Here is an 18,737-nt window from a genome sequence, read left to right as displayed (position 1 = left end):
CAGTATACATGGACTTCCAGAAAGCTTTCGACACTGTCCCTCATCACAGGCTTCTTCTGAAGGCAAGTGCCCATGGTATTACAGGCAAGGTTCTGGGGTGGATAGACGCTTTCCTGAGGAACAGGCGCCAACCAGTAGTCGTCAACGGCTCATACTCCAGGGAGGCAAACGTCTCAAGTGGCATTCCTCAGGGGAGCGTGCTTGGTCCCCTCCTCTTCGTCATCTTCATCAACGACCTACCACAAGGCATCAGTTCATCTGTAAAAATGTTTGCGGATGACACAAAAGTGTACACAAGAAGTGACGAGGAGGGTGCCACAGAGCTCCTGCAAGATGACCTGGGCAAACTGGAAGACTGGTCACAAAAATGGCTGCTGAAGTTCCACCCACAAAAATGCAGTGTACTCAAGCTGGGTAACAGAAAGTCAGAGGCGAAGTACCACATGACAAGAAAGAGCGGGGATGGAAAGGATTGCACTGTTGTATTGACAGAAAGCGAAACAGAAAAAGACCTTGGGGTCGTCATTGACAACAAGCTCAAATTTAAGCAGCATATCGCTCAGTGCACATCCAAAGCAAACCGAACATTAGGAGTGATACGGAGATCCTTCGACCACCTGACAGAGGAGACATCTGTCATGCTTTTCAAAAGCATGGTGCGACCAATCCTGGAGTATGGACATGCAGTCTGGCAGCCTTACCAGAAAACCCTCAGCGCCGAACTGGAAGACGTTCAGAGAAGGGCAACACGATTGCTGGCGTCAATGAAGGACAAACCGTACCCAGAAAGACTGAGGGCCCTTCATCTACCATCACTGGAACACAGGCGTCTCAGAGGGGACATGATTGAGGTCTACAAATACCTGCACGCCTTCTACAATGTAGACAATCCCAAATTCGAGCTTGCCAACAATAGCAGAAGAGACCTCCGAGGCAACCCCTTCAAGCTGACGAAATCCAGATTTCGCCTGGATATCAGAGGCAACTTCTTCTCAAACAGGGTAGTTGCCGGATGGAACAGCTTGCCAGACAGTGTTGTCACCGCCCCTTCCCTGAACTCCTTCAAGACAAGGCTAGACAAATATTGGGAGAACCATCCAGCTAGGTTCTCCCCTTCCTGTCTAGAGTAATGGACTCACAAACCAGTGACCAAACCACAAAGTCGTAGGAACAACGAACAGGCAAATAAGCCTCAATCGTTGATCAAGTCAAGTCAAGTCAAGTATGTATGTTTTGTAACACAGACGGCTAACTTCGAACTGACCCATGGGTCCGATTTTTTCTTTCACTTTGCGTATCCCCCATTCTTTCCAAGCCCCTTGCTAGGTGCATGGAATGCCCCAAAAAGCATCCCTTTTTAGACACCTTTTATAATCTCGACAAGTTCGTTTTAAAATCCTCTACTATAGTCGACAATCTTATATATATATAATTAACATTTTCACCCGTTTTGGACTTTCTCACGTATGTTTTGTACTGCAGACGGGTAAACATGTTAATTATAATATAAGAATGTCGAACTAGAGATGGTGCATAACTTCAGTTGTCACAAGCCGGCATTTTAGACACCTTTCTAATCTCGACAAGTTCGTTTTAAAATCCTCTACTATAGTCGACAAACTTATATATATAATTAACATTTTCACCCGTTTTGGACTTTCTCACGTATGTTTTGTACTGCAGACGCGTAAAAATGTTAATCATAATATAAGAATGTCGAACCAGAGATGGTGCACAACTTTGTCACAAGCCGGTATACCCATTTGGGTGGATTTGATTTCTCACTTCAACATCGAAGAGTGCACGGGTAAAAATGTTAATATTGCCACTATATGATAATAATAATAATAATATTAATAATAATAATTATATTAATAATAATAATAATACATAGTTTTTCTATGGCGCGATATCCACCACCAATGCTACTCAAAACGCCTTACATCATCCAGTTGACTATAAGTATAAACATGCTTTAAAAAACACATCAACCGCTATCTGACAATGGAAAACATCCAGTGTGTTCATATGAATGAAAAAGCACACTTAAGAGAAGAATCAGATTGTAAAAGCTATGAAGTAAATTAGATTAAAACAAAATGAATTTCATGGAAAACACACACACACACACATACACACACACACACACTCACGCGCACACACACACACACTCACGCGCACACACACACATACACACACACATACACACGCGCACACACACACACACATAATGTGTATATATAGAGAGAGAGATGTCCCTCCCTTAAACACACACACACACACTCACACACACACGCTGACATTAAATATCAACTGCACTAAAAACCAAATTGCATAAGCATTAAGATATTTCTTATATTCTAACACAGAATTCTGTTCGGACATACTAACAATAACATGCTTACACACTTACACATGTGTACCAGAGCACTATACCCTCACAAACACATGCATGCACGCACGTACACACACAAACACACACACACACACACACACGCCCATTAAAAATAACCAGATAGAAAAATGCCATCACATCTAAGACCAAAACTACATAAAATACACAGAACAAAAATGCTTACGGAAAAGGTAAGTTTTCAGATCTGACTTCAAGGAATGTAGATCAGAGGCATTTCTAAGATGATGCATCAATATGTTATTGTTAATGAATAAAAAAAAAAAAAAAAAAAAGAAGTTACAGATACAAACTCACCATTGTTTATTATCTACTATAAGCTGTAACATCATTCACAAACACACACACACCACTCCCACATCACATTCCACACACTCACACGCACGTGTAAAGACGAATGTTTATTGCACTTTGTATGCATAACCTACGGCAAATCATCAATGCTGAATGAAAGAAAAGAAACATGAAATTGAAAATGTACAGTAACATTATATATTTATTATCATGAATTTCAAAAAAAGAGCAAGAAATGAGTATGCAATGACACACATAACTGTGACCCTCGTACAGGTTTTAATTAAACCCAACTTTTTATTTTTATGTACCTTATTTGATGTCTTCTTCTTTGTACATGGGACATCCCACATTCACTGAGTGATTCACTTACAGATTTTAAGTGGATTCAGTTTCTACTTTACCATACATGCATAACTATATCTGTATATGCAGTCATACTCCACTTTCAGGGGTGTGCATATAAACAAGACATTTAAGTAAAATCATCTCATGATTTAAATCAATATGAATAAAAAAAAAAAGAAAAGAAATGATAATACATTCAAATGACTACAAACAATTGCTTCACTGTCTCGGCAGTTAGTGTGTGCATGAAAAGACATTTAACTTTTTAAAGTAAAATCATCTCATGACTTCATTAAAAAAATTAAAAAAAAAAAAAAAGGAGAAGATTTTTTCTTCACAATGCATTCAAATGACTACAAGTACAAACGACTGACTCACTTCTCACTGTCTCAGCAGTTGGCTACACTTAGTGTGATATTCTTCACAACTGATAATCTTATCACTGATTCAGTAAATGCTATGGGGAGGAGGAGTTATGACCTAACTCAGTAAGTACCCCTTTGTCTCTTTATTTAGATGCTTTGTTAGTTTGTAGAAGACCCATGGGTTGAGAGTGATACTTTTCTGTTTTCAGTAATTTCACTTCCTTGTATTTTGTTTTGTAACCCATATTCATGAATATTTCCATCCATAATGATTATGGACAACACTTAATTATTTGCATAAAAATTTGTTTGAAAATACATTAATTCTTGCCTGCAGTCAGCAGATTTTTGCATTCAACCTTTGTTTTAAAGTTTGAGTGTGTGCACACTTCGCATACCTCTGTTAATACACGTACTCTCTCTCTCTCTCTGTGAGTCTCTCTCTCTCTCTCAAAAAAAGAAAACAAAGAAAAAAGCTTTTGACTCAAAACACACACAGTACAGAAACAGCTCAAAATTCAACATACTGTCAATGTGTCATTGCTAACATGTTCAAATTCAAAAGAAAAATATAAAACCCAACTTACCATTATTTCTCAGCATGCTACACAAAGATTTTAATCTCTGTAAAGACTTCAGGCTGTAGTATTGATCTTGTGAGCTCTCCATGACGAGAGTGTAAACTGCAAGTTGTTGGATGACAAAAATGAATGATCAACACTGACTCGTGCTCATTCAAACTCTTGCGGTTGTGACTGACAGAGACCGTCTCATGACACCCGACAGGCGACGCACGTTCCCATTAGAATAAAACTGAGTGAGCTGGTTGGAAAGAAATAGATCTAGTTTGTAACTAACAGTATAAACACCGATACACAACGATCAATGCAGCCTGTCACCAAATCAAAAACCGGCTGCATCTCCAATTTACTGACAATCACTCATTGCGAGAAGTCGACTCTGGCGATCAAAATTGAACAATTTTTCAGTCATTAATAAAAAAAAAATTAAAGCATTCTGGAATAAAGGTGAAGAAGAACAACAAGCCACTGTGCAACAGACGAAAATTAAATGAACTGTGGTGTCGCTCTGAGAATACAAACAAGCATTCGTCTTCGTGTCTGAGTTGTAAACATTTCGCATGTGATCGACACGGAAATGACGTTATTACTTCCGCAGTGGGAAAGCACAAAAAACTGTGACGTAGTCAGCCATTGACCTCTTTTGCGACAGAAGGTCGAGGTGAAATGATGCAAGGGAGGTCATTTGCGGAGAGTCACGTTTAGCACGTCTGCCGGTAAACGCTGCAGTGGTGTTGTTCGACGCAGTTTGATTTTACGGATCGACTGTCGAGTGATCGGTCTCCCTGAAAGCTCCATACTTGACCAGAAAGGTTGTTTTCGGTGAGTGGAACCGTCGCAAACCTTGACAATGGTGTTTCCAGATAGTTGCTATCAATGCTGCTACTGATCAGCTGAAAGCCATGGCAGAAGTTGTGTTCGTTTAGTGTACTTGAGGCCATACCTCATTCTCATTAAGACTTTACGCAATGTTGACAGTTCAATCATAGCTCGTGTGTGTGTGTGTGTGTGTGTGAATTCGTTAGGAAAGACAAAGAGTTCCCTGTTGAATTTTTCTGGGTTACACAAGCGAGAAGTTGGTCAGTAGGGCTCATGCTGATAAAACCGAGATAACGTAAGTAATACAATTTTTGGAGGGCTTTTCTTTCGCTTTTTTTAATATCGTTTTTTTTCTGGAACGACTTCCGCCCTCTCCCCAAACTTGATTTTCTGAACTGTTCATCCACAGTAAGTACAGAGAATGGGTTCTTCTTCTTTCCCTTGACTACCGCCTTCATCATTTTGAAGATTCTGTAGACTAATTGACGCAATTGACCCCAGTGTGTGTATTGTAAGTTTAATCTATAAAGAGTCATCATTTACTTTCTAATCAGCTTTATTGGGTAATATTTCATTAGGTCACCCTGGCATGCTTGTATTGTTGTGTTTTGACCTGTAACTATACTATAAGGAGTCGTCATTTACTTTACAAGGCAGCCAAAAAAAGATTTTATTGAAAGTTTAGCAGCACATGGAGTTGGAGTGGGGGTTGAGGGAGTGGGGATGGGGGTGGTTATTGTCTAAAGAAGGTTGACATTGAAAATGAGATGGAGAGATTGATAGTTCTAAACTAGAATGTATGAAATGGGGAAAATACGGAAAGGAGTCAAATATAATTTTAATATCTTTCTCTCTAATATAGATGTCACTGAGTCAGTGAAGGTGGCTGACCTTCATTGGTTTGTTGCAGACTGTACGTGTGTAGCTGAACTAAACTAAGCCAAACTAGCATCATGTCTGGAGGACAAGGCAGCTCTATGGCAGTGGAGAATTACAGGTCCGAGAAACACTCCACAAAGCTGTGGAGGAAAATGAAGGAAGCACCTTTTGTTCCTGTCGGTGAGTTACTGTGCAGACTTTTAATATGAAAATTGAAATTATAAAATAGGTCAGGGGCATAGCCCTTGCTACTGGTACCATGTAACCCAGTACTACCTACCGCATGTGAAGTCTCCCAACGACGGATCAGGCGGAGGAGGAAACCTCTCCCAACGGCTGTGAAGGCAGAAGAGGATGACCAAAGGGCAGGGGGAGCTCTTATCCTTGGCTGGAAGTCCTTCTAGGAGACGGTATTTTGAAGAAAAAACCTGCACCTACCGAGGCCGTTCTACACATGGCACTATCTGCACCTGTGGGACTCTGAGCATCGGTAGGCGAGAGAGTGGGGAAGGGACTGCGCAACTTCTCTTCACCAAAAAAAAGTCACCTGCGCTGGTCAGGCAACCTGGCAAATATTGGAATGATAAGCTTACACCGACAGATAAACCTGCCTGTCTACTCATCCGTCAGTCCGACGGGAGACTCCATCATAAAATAAGAAATAAATATATAAATAAAAAAGAAAAAGAAAACATGCCAGTGTGCATGGCCACTTTTGCCCACACACATGCACACATTGGCACACATTCTTACACAGTGGCTTGTGCGCTCCCATAGATAATGCATGCGCACATAGATGATAGCTTACTGTTTCTGCTTGTGTTAATTTACTTATGTAAACCATGTAATGTATGCATATTCAGAAAATCTAGATACTATGGATTATTTGTATTCATTTTTGTCAAGTTGTGTATATTACTATATAATTGATATGTATGTGCTTTTCTTATAAATGCATTCCACTTAAAAAAAAGAAGAAGGAAAAGATGGTACTGTTGAACGTCGTTTCTTGGTTGCTGTCGGATGAAATTTTACAACTGTTCAATGTATTATTATATTGTCGAGCTGAGGCACTTAGCAGGTTGTCTGTTACACTTGGATGACCACAACACCAATACGTTGTCCCTGACAAGAGGCAAGGCCATTTCATGATTCATCTGTCATGTCTACTGCTTTATAGCCAGGTAGGACGATAATGTTTTAGAGGGTAGGACACGGTTGACGGAACAGTGAGGAAGGAACAGTATTCATGCTGAGGTTGCCGTTCCCAGGATAGGTGTACAGCCGTCAATACTGTACTGGTTCTTTCGGACACAGGTTCACAGTTACTGGCCCCTTTTGGTTGACACTGACAATGATCCGTTCTATGCTCATGCGTGACCTCCTGGCCACCTAACATTGATGGTTTCCTGCGGACTGCCAACGCTAGGACTGTGAAGGACGAACCCGTTTGTGGATGTGTATGGAGTGGGGTGTAAGGGGGTGGGGAGGGGGACTTGATGGAATTGATGCCACTGAAACAGTGCAGATAATGGGGCAGCAAAAAAAAAAGAAAAAAAAAAGAATCTGTTCATTACATTCTTTGAGGTTGGCATCAATGGCTATTGATTACTTGATAATGATCTCTTTTTATTCTTTTTTTTTCCTCCCCAGATGTGACAGGGTTTTGTGTTACAGGCTTTTGAAATCATTTGCGTGGGCCGTCATGGCATGGTCCTTTGTGGTCGGCTGCACTGATATTACAAGCAACATTGTCAAATGTCTCCAATGGATTCTTTGAGGTTGGCAGCAATCGCTTGATTGTGGTCTGTCTTGAATTGAGTACTACTGAGCCATGGAGGTCAGGGGTCAGCAATGGTGGATGAGCGGTGAAGTGTGAAGCATTTATGACACTGACCGAGTGGACAAGAAGGAACTTGAACAAGTGTTATGGCATTGTTTGTGTGTGTGTGTGTGTGTGTGCGTATGAAATTGAAAAAGAGGGTGTGTGTGTGTGAAACTGAAAAAAATGTGTGTATCTCTCTTTGTGTGTGCGTGAGTGTGTGTGTGTGTGTGAAATTGAAAGAGAAGGTGTGTGTGTGTTTGTGTGTGTGTGTGTGAAATTGAAAGAAAGAGAGAGAGAGAATGTGTGTGTGTGTGTGTGTGCATGTGTTTGAATGTGTGTGTGTCTGTGTGTCACTTTGTGTGTGAGCTGGCTCTTACTGAAGTACATGACACTGTGTTTGAGTGTGTGCTTGGGCGTAAGGTCTGACTCGCAAACACATGGTGGCTCACATTGGTTTTGCTCTTAGGTGAGCATCAGCTTAATGTGTGGCATAGCACAAAGCAGAAACAAATTATTGTTGGCACATATCTGGCCAGTTAAGCTTTAGATAACTGTTAACATTATTGTGAAAGTCACTGAGAGCATCAGCTATGAACATGAAACATTTGAGAACTGTTACCAATGCGTGATTCAGAAATAAAAGGAAGGCGGGGGGCGGGGTGGGGGCAAACACAATCTCAGACATTGATCTCCAGAAATCAACCTCCAAGCTGGACATTACCACTGAAATCAAACAAAGAAGGTGGTACATCACTACATGTATAACTATTGGACAGGATGAAATTCAGGCTGCGTCATTGAGGGAGAGTGCATCGTTACAGTGCACCACCACCCTTTTTTAATCTTTTTTTTTCTGCCTGCGAATGTATTTGTTTTCCTCACAAAGTATTATTTTTGTTTGTTTTGTTTTTTTGTACATAATTTTGCCAGGGATAATGCTTTCTTTTTGCCATGGGTTCTTTTACATTTGCTAAGCGCATGCTACACATGGGTCCTTGACTTGTCATCTCATTCGAGAGACTAGCACCAAGACCACTGCTCAAGGTCTGGTGGAGGTGGAGAAGATTCTGGCGAGTGTGGAAGTCAGTCCCAAATGCTCAGAGTCTCTCGCTTCCCAAGTGGACATGTTGCCACAAGGCCACCACTGCCGTATGTACGTCATAAAGAGGATTAAACAAAGCAAATATAATGATGATCTGACGATAAAATGCAGCACATCCCACAATCCTCTTACAGATAAACTCACTTAGTACTGCCAGTTAGCTCCCCTGACTTTCCCCACAGATGACCCATTTGTATGGGTAAAAAATGAAATCGCCAAAAAATAAATGTTAGAATTTATGGACTGAAAACTTCCAAACTGATCAGTAACATAACAAGTTATTTGGGGACAGAATATAAACTTCATCCCTTCTTATGCTATCATACAGTGAGATGATGAAATCGTCCATATTTTTTGTTCGAAATTTGCACTTACTGATGACATGTAAACTCATCCAGGAAAGCACAAAGAGTTTGAAACAGATTAAATTCAGAATGTACTATGGCCATGGTGGGGCACCTTCATCTAATTCTGTTGTCTGCCTTGTGATCGACATGAAACAGGGTTATGTGTCATCGTTGACACACACTGTTCACGTGAACCAGTCACCATGAAAATAACTCTACTGCTCGCGAGCACAGCAACATACACTGCATCTATTGGTTGCAGTGGAGAGTGGAAAGGTCAGTTCAGATATACTTAGCTCATAATGTCATTATGGAAATTGGGTGCCACTCCAGAAATTCAAAACTATCTAAGCCCCGACCGGGGTCCTTTGTCTGAAACGGTTGTGAACGGTAGGGCCTCGATCAGGGTCCTTTCATCTGGAGTGAATTAATCTGACGCAGATGTTGCTTCTCTCTGTTGGCAGGGATTGGAGGGCTGATCGGGGCAGTGGGCTATGGCATTTGGGGTTACCGGAACCGCGGCAAGATGTCCACATCAGTCTATGTCATGCACTTCCGGGTCATCGCCCAGGGCATGGTGGTGGGCGCCATCACCATCGGCGTCGGCATCAACATCGGCATCAAACTCTGGGAGCGCTACCATCCTGAGACGCCCACGGAGAAGTAACAACAGTCTGCTTCTTCACTAGCTGTGGACGGTGTGGTTGGGAGGGGGGTTGAGTGTGTTGGGGGTTGAGGGGAGGAAGAAGGGTGGACTGTTTGCCGAGGAGGAAGATGTTCAAGCAATGAGAGTGATGTGGATGACGATGAATGGAGACGGAAACTGGAATTCTTCTTCTTCCACTTTTGTGCCCCCCCTTTTACCCACTTTTGGTGACTGCCCCTTCTTGTTCATGAATCCTGACACTGGTATCATCTCTGACTCCTCATTTCTTTCTTTTTTTTTTTTTTTTTTTTAATGAACAGTATTGTTCATTGATTGCTCATTCTTTTCCCCATCACCTGATGCTTTCACTTTCGGTTTACCTTCAGTGGTAAAGAGTTAAATCAGACAGACTCAGTTGACGTTCCTTGCCGAGTAATGTGTATCCTTGGGCATGGTTATTGGTTACATATCCACATTGAAACAAAATTCTAAAATTGCTAAAATGAAATAGAATACAGATAAAATGAGTAACAAAAACAAGAACCAAAAAAGTTGGGTGTTTTGTCACTTCCCAAACTGAACAAATTCCTACACCTGCAAAATAACCTTTTTGTCTTTTTTTTTTCTTTTTTTGGGGGGGTGGGGTGTCCAGACTTGGCTGTTGTTTTATATTCCAGCATGAAAATTATAACTGCTGAACTAGTCTAGGTCTTGCTTCTGCTTCAATGCCTGGCTGTCGCTGAAGGATAATTGTGTGTGTGTGTGTGTGTTGTTCGTTCTTTAGTTTAACGTCATTGTGTGTGTGTGTGTGTGTGTTGTTCGTTCTTTAGTTTAACGTCATTGTGTAGTGTGTGTGTGTTGTTCGTTCTTTAGTTTAACGTCATTGTGTGTGTGTGTGTGTTCATTTTTTTTTCCTTTGTTTATTGTTATCTGTTATTTCATTTTTCGTTTTCATTTGTCTGTATCTATTGGCTTGTTTTGCTTTTATGGTTATTATCTGTTATTTTTTATTCATTTGTTTTTATTTTATATTTGTTTTATGTATTCATCTGTTCATTTTTGTTTCTTTCAGTGTGAGGGTAGGGGTGAGGATACGTGAAATCACTGACACAAAATTTCACTGTATATTTCTGGAGGTATAGACATAATCAATCCAGAATGATAAGAACACCTTGTTGTGGTACTGAGAACACCAGTTCGAACAGTGACAGCTAAAAGCTTTAATTCTTGTTGATTTTTTTATTTTTTTTATTTTTTTTTTAACCGGTATTTGTTTAGTTATCTGCTAATGGTGCTTGATCAGCACCAGTACTTTCTGAATTAAAGTATACTCATAATAAATTTATCATTGTGTTTTTCTTTTCCTTTTTATTTGCTCTTAGAGAATGCAGCATATATATGTTTAGACACACATTAACATTTAAGCGTTTATGTTTTGACACACACAAACGCTTACTCTCACACATACACACACTCTCTAACTTTCTCTGGCTCTCATTACATATGTTTTTCAGCGGAAGTATATTTGGTTTTTAACCCATATTTATCCTATTGTCTGAAATGACTCCATACCTCTCTCTCTCCCTCGCTCGAACCAGGACACTCGCTTTTTCCTGTCTGTCTGTCTTTGAAAGTATCTTCAACATTCACTGATTGTGAACCAAATGATTGTCAAGTGGACACTCACTTTTTCCTGTCTGTCTGTCTTTGAAAGTATCTTCAACATTCACTGATTGTGAACCAAATGATTGTCAAGTGGACACTCACTTTTTCCTGTCTGTCTGTCTTTGAAAGTATCTTCAACATTCACTGATTGTGAACCAAATGATTGTCAAGCACTGATGAAGCAATTTGTGTTGTTTTATTGTCACTGGAGGTGCTAAGACTGTACTGCTTGCCAAGGTTTGCATTCATTTTGTTTAATTCTTACTGTCAGTATGTATTTTGCTTGCTTATTTATTCAGGTATATTTATTCACCTTCAGTGAACAACAAGCAGATTGTTTTGACAACATTGTTTTTGCCTGAACTGTGGTGATTTTGTTCTCTCTGATAAAGAGATGTCATGTGAATTTTTTTTTTTTTTTTTTTTTTTTTTTTTTTTTTTTTTTTTCATCATTCTCCTTGGTTGATTCATCTGTTACAAATATATAACACTTGGCTTATATCACAGATTGACATAAGTTTACATTTGGGTCAACAGCAAAGTGAGAGCTGTATTATCAGTGGTTTCTCCAGTCAGTGGGAAATCATTTACAGCTTGGTCTTTTGTGAAGGACTATGATTCTCAAACTAGGAGGCAAAAATTGCACTGGGTCTTAGTGCTGCAGCCTTGTGGGCTGGTTGGCCTTTGGGAACCATCCCAACGCCGACTGTCCTAAAACCCTCTTGGCCGAGAGAGTGGGGGTGTAACCCAGGCAAGACACTCTCCACTATAATCAAATTCTAGCCCAAATAGTCAGAACAGTAGTTGCCTCCTCTGCTGTTCTGATGGTCATAGTCAGACACGACTGACTATCATATATATATATATGTATATATATATATATATGAACTAGGATTGGAAAAGTGACGTTTGTTATCATTTTTCTTCTTAATTAATTCATTTACAAGAATATAGCATTGATATATTTTATTGTGTGGATGTTTTAGTGACAGATTTGATATAGTTTATTGTGTGCATGTTTCGGTAACATTGTTACACTACTGTGATGTGTAGTTACTGCTGAAACCATGTTACCAGTCAGTGAAATGAGAGATTCAGCAACATTATATTGAATTGTGATACTGTTGTCATCGTACTGAATAGTCAAAGGACCAGACCACAGTGACTGGCTTTATTAAAAGTATAACCACGTAGATGTGTGTGTCTGATTTATAGATGTGTGTGCAAAGAAAGTGAAAATGGAGCAATGATGTCTTGAAGATTAAAAGTAAGAAAGATATCATTGCATGGAAGCACTACAGAATTGAGAGGAGATAAGATAGATTTAGTTTGTTCTTGTTCACACGGAAACTGTGGAAATTAGTCCCGTGTTGCTTGTTTTTGTGTGTGGTATAGTATGCCTGCTTTTGGAACTGAGCAGGTGACAGATCTGAGGTAGATGGTGTCCCCTTGATGTTGATCCATCATGGAGGTAGTCTCCCATTGATGCTTATCAGTCATTGAGGTGGTCTCCCCTGGTATTGTTCTATCATGGGGGTGGTCTCCCATTGATGCCTACCTGTCATTTAGGTGGTGTCCTCTTGATGTTTATCTATCATGACTGTGTGCTTGAGCGTGAAGTGAAAAGCAATTTGTTTACAGTGATCAGCTGTTTAGTATGTGAGCTTGTGATGAATTGGTTGTTATCATGAACATCAGCGGCTCTTTTTTTGTTTTTCTATATTTTTGTTTGTTTGGATGAAACATTGCATAAAGAAAGCATGACTGAATGGATGTGAATGCTGAATCGTTATTATATCTTATGTTGCATCACATCTACAGAATCTTCACTATGATGAAGGCGGTAGAGAAGGGAAAGAAGAAGATCTGTTTCTAAAGATCCAGGGATCAAAGTTTGTGTATGGTGTTTGGAGAGCTGTAGATTTTTTACATCACACACACAACACACACACACACTTTTGCATGACCCCATTCATGTCAACATATACCCAAGTAAAAGATCAAAATATATGCCTTGACGACCCCATCAGCCATTTCAGAGTTCAGAGACTGAGAGAAAGTGAACCATAAGCTAAAAACAAAACAACTCCCCACCCTAAAAAAAAAAAGAAAAAAAACCAACAACCTTTGATGGCAGGTTTGACAGATCATTGAGAAACCCTCTGGTGGGTGTGCATGTACTGACTCAGAAAGAACATGTGGCTGCCCAAACGGGGAGATAAAAATTTAAAAAAAAAATAAAAAAAAAAACAGAAGAAGAAGAATGTCTCAAATTAAATCACATATGTGACAGTGGATCATCAGTGACGCCTGATTCTGTGAAGGGTCATTGTGGTACCGTACTGAACAACTGCTCACCAGATTCCTCCAGGTCTGTTCAGTTGTGTGTCAAAACATGGGTTTCTGCAAATGGTTTTTCTGTCCATTCTGCAAAGCTATCAGGGTTTTTTTCTGCATTCTATGCCCCACCCCCTCCTCCTCCTCCAATGTTCCTCAATAGTTCTGTGGAGGATTGTTATAGCAAGGTCGTTGAGTCTGGTTACATGGCTTCATGGAGTGATGGCCTAGAGGTAACGCGTCTGTCTAGGAAGCGAGAGAATCTGAGTGCGCTGGTTCAAATCACAGCTCAGCCGCCAATATTTTCTCCCCCTCCACTAGACCTTGAGTGGTGGTCTGGACGCTAGTCATTCGGATGAGACGTTAAACCGAGGTCCTGTGTGCAGTATGCACTTAGCACATGTAAAACAAAATGGTTGTTCCTGGCAAAATTCTGTAGAAAAATCCGCTTGAATAGGAAAAACAAATAAAACTGCACGCAGGAAAAAATACAAAAAAAAAGGGTGGCGCTGTAGTATAGCGACGCACTCTCCCTGGGGAGAGCAGCCCAAATTTCACACAGAGAAATCTGTTGTGATGAAAAAAAAACCCCAAAAAAACCCCAAACTTTGTTACAATTACAGGCTCCCTTGACTCCCAGCAGAGTGGTACTTACTGTCTCACGTTTTCACTGTGATTCTGCTCTCTCTTTCTGTCTTTCTGTTTTAATCTGCATATCAGTGATCTGTCAACATCGCATTATGTTCCATTGGTATTTTTCACAACAAAGGCGTATGATGATACAGTAGCCTTTGTTGTTTTGGTGACTTTGTGAATTATTTCATCAATTCCTTTATGATAAATCTGTCGGCATTAATGAATACACAGGGTTTTTTTTTAAAAAGGAACAGGAAGTCTGTGTGGATGATACATGTGAGAAGACTGTCAAACTAGAAGACCATGATACTTAGTTGTTGAGACGAGTGAGAAGCATAATATAAAACACAGTATCTCTAAGAAGATACATCTGCATTACAAGATCACAGGAATAATGTCAGACAGACCGTGATAATTTGTTGTTGAGACAAATAAGAAGCATAAAGTAGCACGCAATGTCCAGAAAAAGATACAATTGCGTTTCATACAAGATTAAGATTTCCAAGAAAATCCTGCTGGAGGTGTTCATATCATGCTGATTGTGTGTGGAAAAGTTTGTCTGTACCAATGTTGTATGATAATTTATGATGGGTGTGTGTGCATGTGCTTGCACTCTGAGTCACTGAGTGTGCACTTAACCAACAAATAATGGATATTTATCAATGTTAGAGTGTGTTCCTGTACATATCCATGATATGCAGTAACACAGCCTTTATTGACTCACTTGTGTAAACAAAGTGAGTCTGTATTTTAACCCGGTGTTCGGTTGTCTGTGTGTGTGTATGTCTGTGTGTGTCTGTGTGTCCGTGGTAAACTTCAACATTGACATTTTCTCTGCAAATACTTTGTCAGTTGACACCAAATTAGGCATAAAAATAGGAAAAATTCAGTTCTTTCCAGTCATCTTGTTTAAAACAATATTGCACCTCTGGGATGGGCACAAAAAAAATAAAAAATGAAGCCTAATTATATGCAAACTGCATTTACTGTTATATTTATATTTTTTGTATTCTCTAAACTTGGCACTTTGATCTGATATTCTGACCCAACAACAAGAGCAGTCATTATTATCATTTTTTGTTCAAACAGAAACTTCTTTTGCTAAGCATAGAAGTTCTATTTATTTTGCAAACGTTTTTGGTGCAGATAGTAAAAATGGGAAATTACTCTGTAATTAATGCTAGGGGACTTAGTTTGCTTTAAGCTGATCTTTCTCATCTTAACATTACATTTTTTTTCTTTTCTTTATTCTTCTCCCAAGCTTATCCATCATATTTAATACAGAGCACTTTTCAACCATTTTTAAAGTCTCTCTTTATTTTTTTTTCCTCCTAACGATTCCTTTACAGGACAAAGCGTGAAGCACAAGTGAGTCTTGAAGGCTTTACCTCTTGTTTTATTTATTTATTTTTTTACTTTGTTGTTCTGCCCAAATAACATGGTATTTATGAATGTTGTAAAGTATTTATGATTGTTGTAAAGTGTTGAAAAAGACCAATCGGAACAAACACCAAATGTTCACATAGTATTTGTAATCACTTTCAGTTTCCAAGTGTCAAAGCGTGTGGGCTGCTTCATAAATGCTACTCCGCATCTGCTTTTTTTTTTCTTTTCTTTTTTTAAGACAAAAAGACACACACACACAAAAAAAGACAGCAGATGCATTGCCTACACATAAACCCAACGTTCTGGTCCGGGCCTTTAGTAGTACATACTGTATGTATGTATGAAACATGAGCTTAAAATGAAATAATTATTTTAAAAAAAGAAGAAAAAAAAAGACAGAAGTATTTTTTTTTTTAAATTAGCCAATGAAATATACTTAGAAGGCAAATGATTGAAACATCGTTACCAAGATTATCATGATTTGTCCACAATAAAATTACAAAATTAGCTTTATTGCTTGCACCCACTCCACTAATAATGAAGGAGTCTTTCTTGGGCATGACTAGTGAGCAGGCGAAACAGACCATCTTTGGCGAGTAGATCATTAGGTGTGGGTGAAGACCTATGTTGGGTGTACACAATCACCCACACGCACTACTAGGTAAAGAGTCCAAGACAGTTGGGCAAGGTTGTCGCAAGACACCCTAGGAATGTGCATTTCTTTTTCCTCCTCGTGGAAAGAGTGGCTAGGCTCTCGCGAGTCAAGGCTAGGTAGCCTCCAGAACAACTCTGCCATGAAGCAAACAACAGGATTCAGTGAATGAGATGATGTGTCATCACTCTTCATACTTGCTACCTCTGATTATTGATGCTAAAGAACGTTGATTTTTATACAGACCATTTTATTCGGCGTTGTTCAAAATTTTCTTGTTGCAAGATTTTCTTGTTGATTGGCAGTTAAGTGCAGTGCCTCCAATAATATAAAATCATGTTGTCATGATTCAGTGCATGCCATCTTGTGGAATTTCTCTACATCATTTAACCTAACAAACATGTCAATTCTGCAGTGTTCAGTGTCTGTGCAAACTGTGCACCGTTTCACTTGTTGCTTTGCACACGTCTTTTTTGTGCATCATTGTCACAGAATGGAGACAGACAATCGTCTTCCGTCTTGCGACGTCTCGGCATCTTCGCTTACATACTTGGAAAGTTGTGTAGTATTTTTCCCAAATCTTTTTTTTCAGGTGGCTCTAACTTTTATTTCCATGAGTGTCCATTTGTGTTGTTGATCGTGTGAGTTTTCTTTATTGTTTGTTTTAGAGAAATGTTCAGAGTTGGCTATTCTACAGTACTGTTAGTGGAATAAACTCAGCTATTTTTTTTGCTGTTTTTTCTCTTTCTAAATGTTTTTTTTTTTTAATTTTAAAGGAAGAAATTGGCTAGTTTCTCTCTTTTAAAATTTTTTAAAGCAAAGACAAACAGCTAGCCCCAAATTAAAAAATCAAAACAAAACAAAAAAAGAGCAGTATCTTTGAATTTAAGCAGAATCTGTCAGTAGATTCTGTGTGAACTGAAATTGAAAAAAACACCAGTTTATGTTGTTAAATGGCAGTTAACCAAACCTTTGTCACATGATCTTTGACAGCAAGTTTTGCAAGAATAATGTTCCTTTATCAGTTATGAAATTTGCTTAGCTTGTCAGTGTGTGAAAGGGATATCTTGTGAGTCTTATTCGACAGATGATATAAGAAAACAGAAAGAAGACAGGTATGGAACAGGGAATAGATTCGATTCAGTGCTGTCATCATTTAGGGTCAGTGTGTTAATTGTGTGTACATTCTCTAGTGGGGCAGACTTTTCAAGTTGTGAGTCACGGTGCTCCGAGCAGTACTTTTGTGATATCCATTCTTTGTTTTGTTTTTGTGTTTGTTTTTTGTGCAAGCTTTAATACTTTGTACTCTGTCAGGTATTTTCAGAATGCACAAAATATTATACCTTGATGTTTGCTAAATAAACATATATTTATCTTCAGAGTAACTTGTGAATGTGTGTGCACATGTATGCTCAAAGTGTGAGTGAATTTTTCAGATCAATAACTCTGTGCACATTCCAGAAACAAGACCAAAACAACAACAACAACAAAAAAAAGAAAGAAAAAGAAAACAAATTCAGGGGCACTGCAGGGGGAATATGAAAGAAAAAAAAAGGAAACAATGTGAAATGGCTGCTCTTCAGTCTCTCACTGTACAGATACCTGTGAAATGACAGCTCTAAAAAAAGGCTTCAGTTTGTGTCAGACAGGATGCAGAGCCAGGGTGTCCTCTGAAAGTGACATTTTAAACCCAACAAACAATCCACACTCCATTAATGAACAGCAGAGTTCCATCAACACTGATTTAACAAAATTTATTTGTCATGATCTTGTAACAGGATCACTGTGTATCTGCCCCAGGTAAACACATCCTCAGGTAAAAAATGGTGTGGTGGCCCAGCGATAAAGCATCTGCCAAGGAAGCAAGAGATTCTGAGCACACAGGATCAAATCTCCGCCATTATTTACTCCCCCTCCACTAGACCTTGAGTGGTAGTCTGGACGCTAGTCATTCGGATGGGATGATAAACTGAAGTCTGTGTGTAGCACGCACATAGCGCATGTAAAAGAACTGATGGCAACAAAGGGTTGTCCTGGCAGATCTCTGCGGAAAAATCCACTTTGATAGAAAAAACAGTGGCAATGTGCTGTAGTGATGTGCTCTCCCTGGGAAGAGCGACCCAAATTTCACAAAGAAGTCTATTGTAACAAAAAGAAGTCCACTCTAATACAATACAATACGTATCAACACATGTCAGAGTCCTCTACATTTCAGCTACATGATAATCAAGAAAAAGAAGAAGGAAAAAAAGGCAAATTATTTCTAATGTCTCTTGCATATTTTGCATGGATGAACAGGGACAGTTATTAATCAATGATTGAAGAATACTGAAAAGTACTTGATCACAGGTGTAATTATACTAAGTCTGGGTTGTCCCATTTCCTTCACTCACCACTAGCCTGTCAGAGATCTGCTGCATCTGATTATGAATAAAAGTAAAA

At 39.3% G+C, this 18,737-nt stretch overlaps 2 protein-coding genes across 2 annotated transcripts in view; one reads left to right on the top strand and one right to left on the bottom strand.

Annotated features, from left to right (window-relative positions):
* Positions 1-4,574, bottom strand: part of LOC143276620 (uncharacterized) — a 79,033-nt gene extending 74,459 nt beyond the window's left edge. The window contains exon 1 of the mRNA XM_076581232.1: positions 4,008-4,574. Within this exon, the coding sequence (XP_076437347.1) occupies positions 4,008-4,089 (82 nt within the window). The 5' untranslated portion in view covers positions 4,090-4,574. The remainder of the gene's footprint in view (positions 1-4,007) is intronic.
* Positions 4,575-4,660: 86 nt separating this feature from the next.
* LOC143276622 (HIG1 domain family member 1A, mitochondrial-like) lies at positions 4,661-17,676 on the top strand. The gene is made up of 3 exons (XM_076581234.1): positions 4,661-4,823; positions 5,731-5,879; positions 9,438-17,676. Exons 2-3 carry the CDS (start codon positions 5,774-5,776, stop codon positions 9,638-9,640), a joined length of 309 nt encoding a protein of 102 aa, XP_076437349.1. The 5' UTR covers positions 4,661-4,823; positions 5,731-5,773; the 3' UTR covers positions 9,641-17,676.
* The last annotated feature ends 1,061 nt before the right edge of the window (positions 17,677-18,737 follow it).

The sequence above is a fragment of the Babylonia areolata genome, chromosome 32 (genome assembly GCF_041734735.1).
Source record: "Babylonia areolata isolate BAREFJ2019XMU chromosome 32, ASM4173473v1, whole genome shotgun sequence".
Taxonomy (NCBI): domain Eukaryota; kingdom Metazoa; phylum Mollusca; class Gastropoda; order Neogastropoda; family Buccinidae; genus Babylonia; species Babylonia areolata.
This window is presented reverse-complemented; position numbering and strand designations above follow the sequence as displayed.

Excerpts from the sequence above, each read along its gene's own strand:
- LOC143276622 (XM_076581234.1), top strand. The coding sequence starts at position 5,774 with ATGTCTGGAGGACAAGGCAGCTCTATGGCAGTGGAGAATTACAGGTCC. Across the intron at positions 5,880-9,437 it reads AGCACCTTTTGTTCCTGTCG|GGATTGGAGGGCTGATCGGG; the intron begins GTGAGTTACTGT and ends CTCTGTTGGCAG.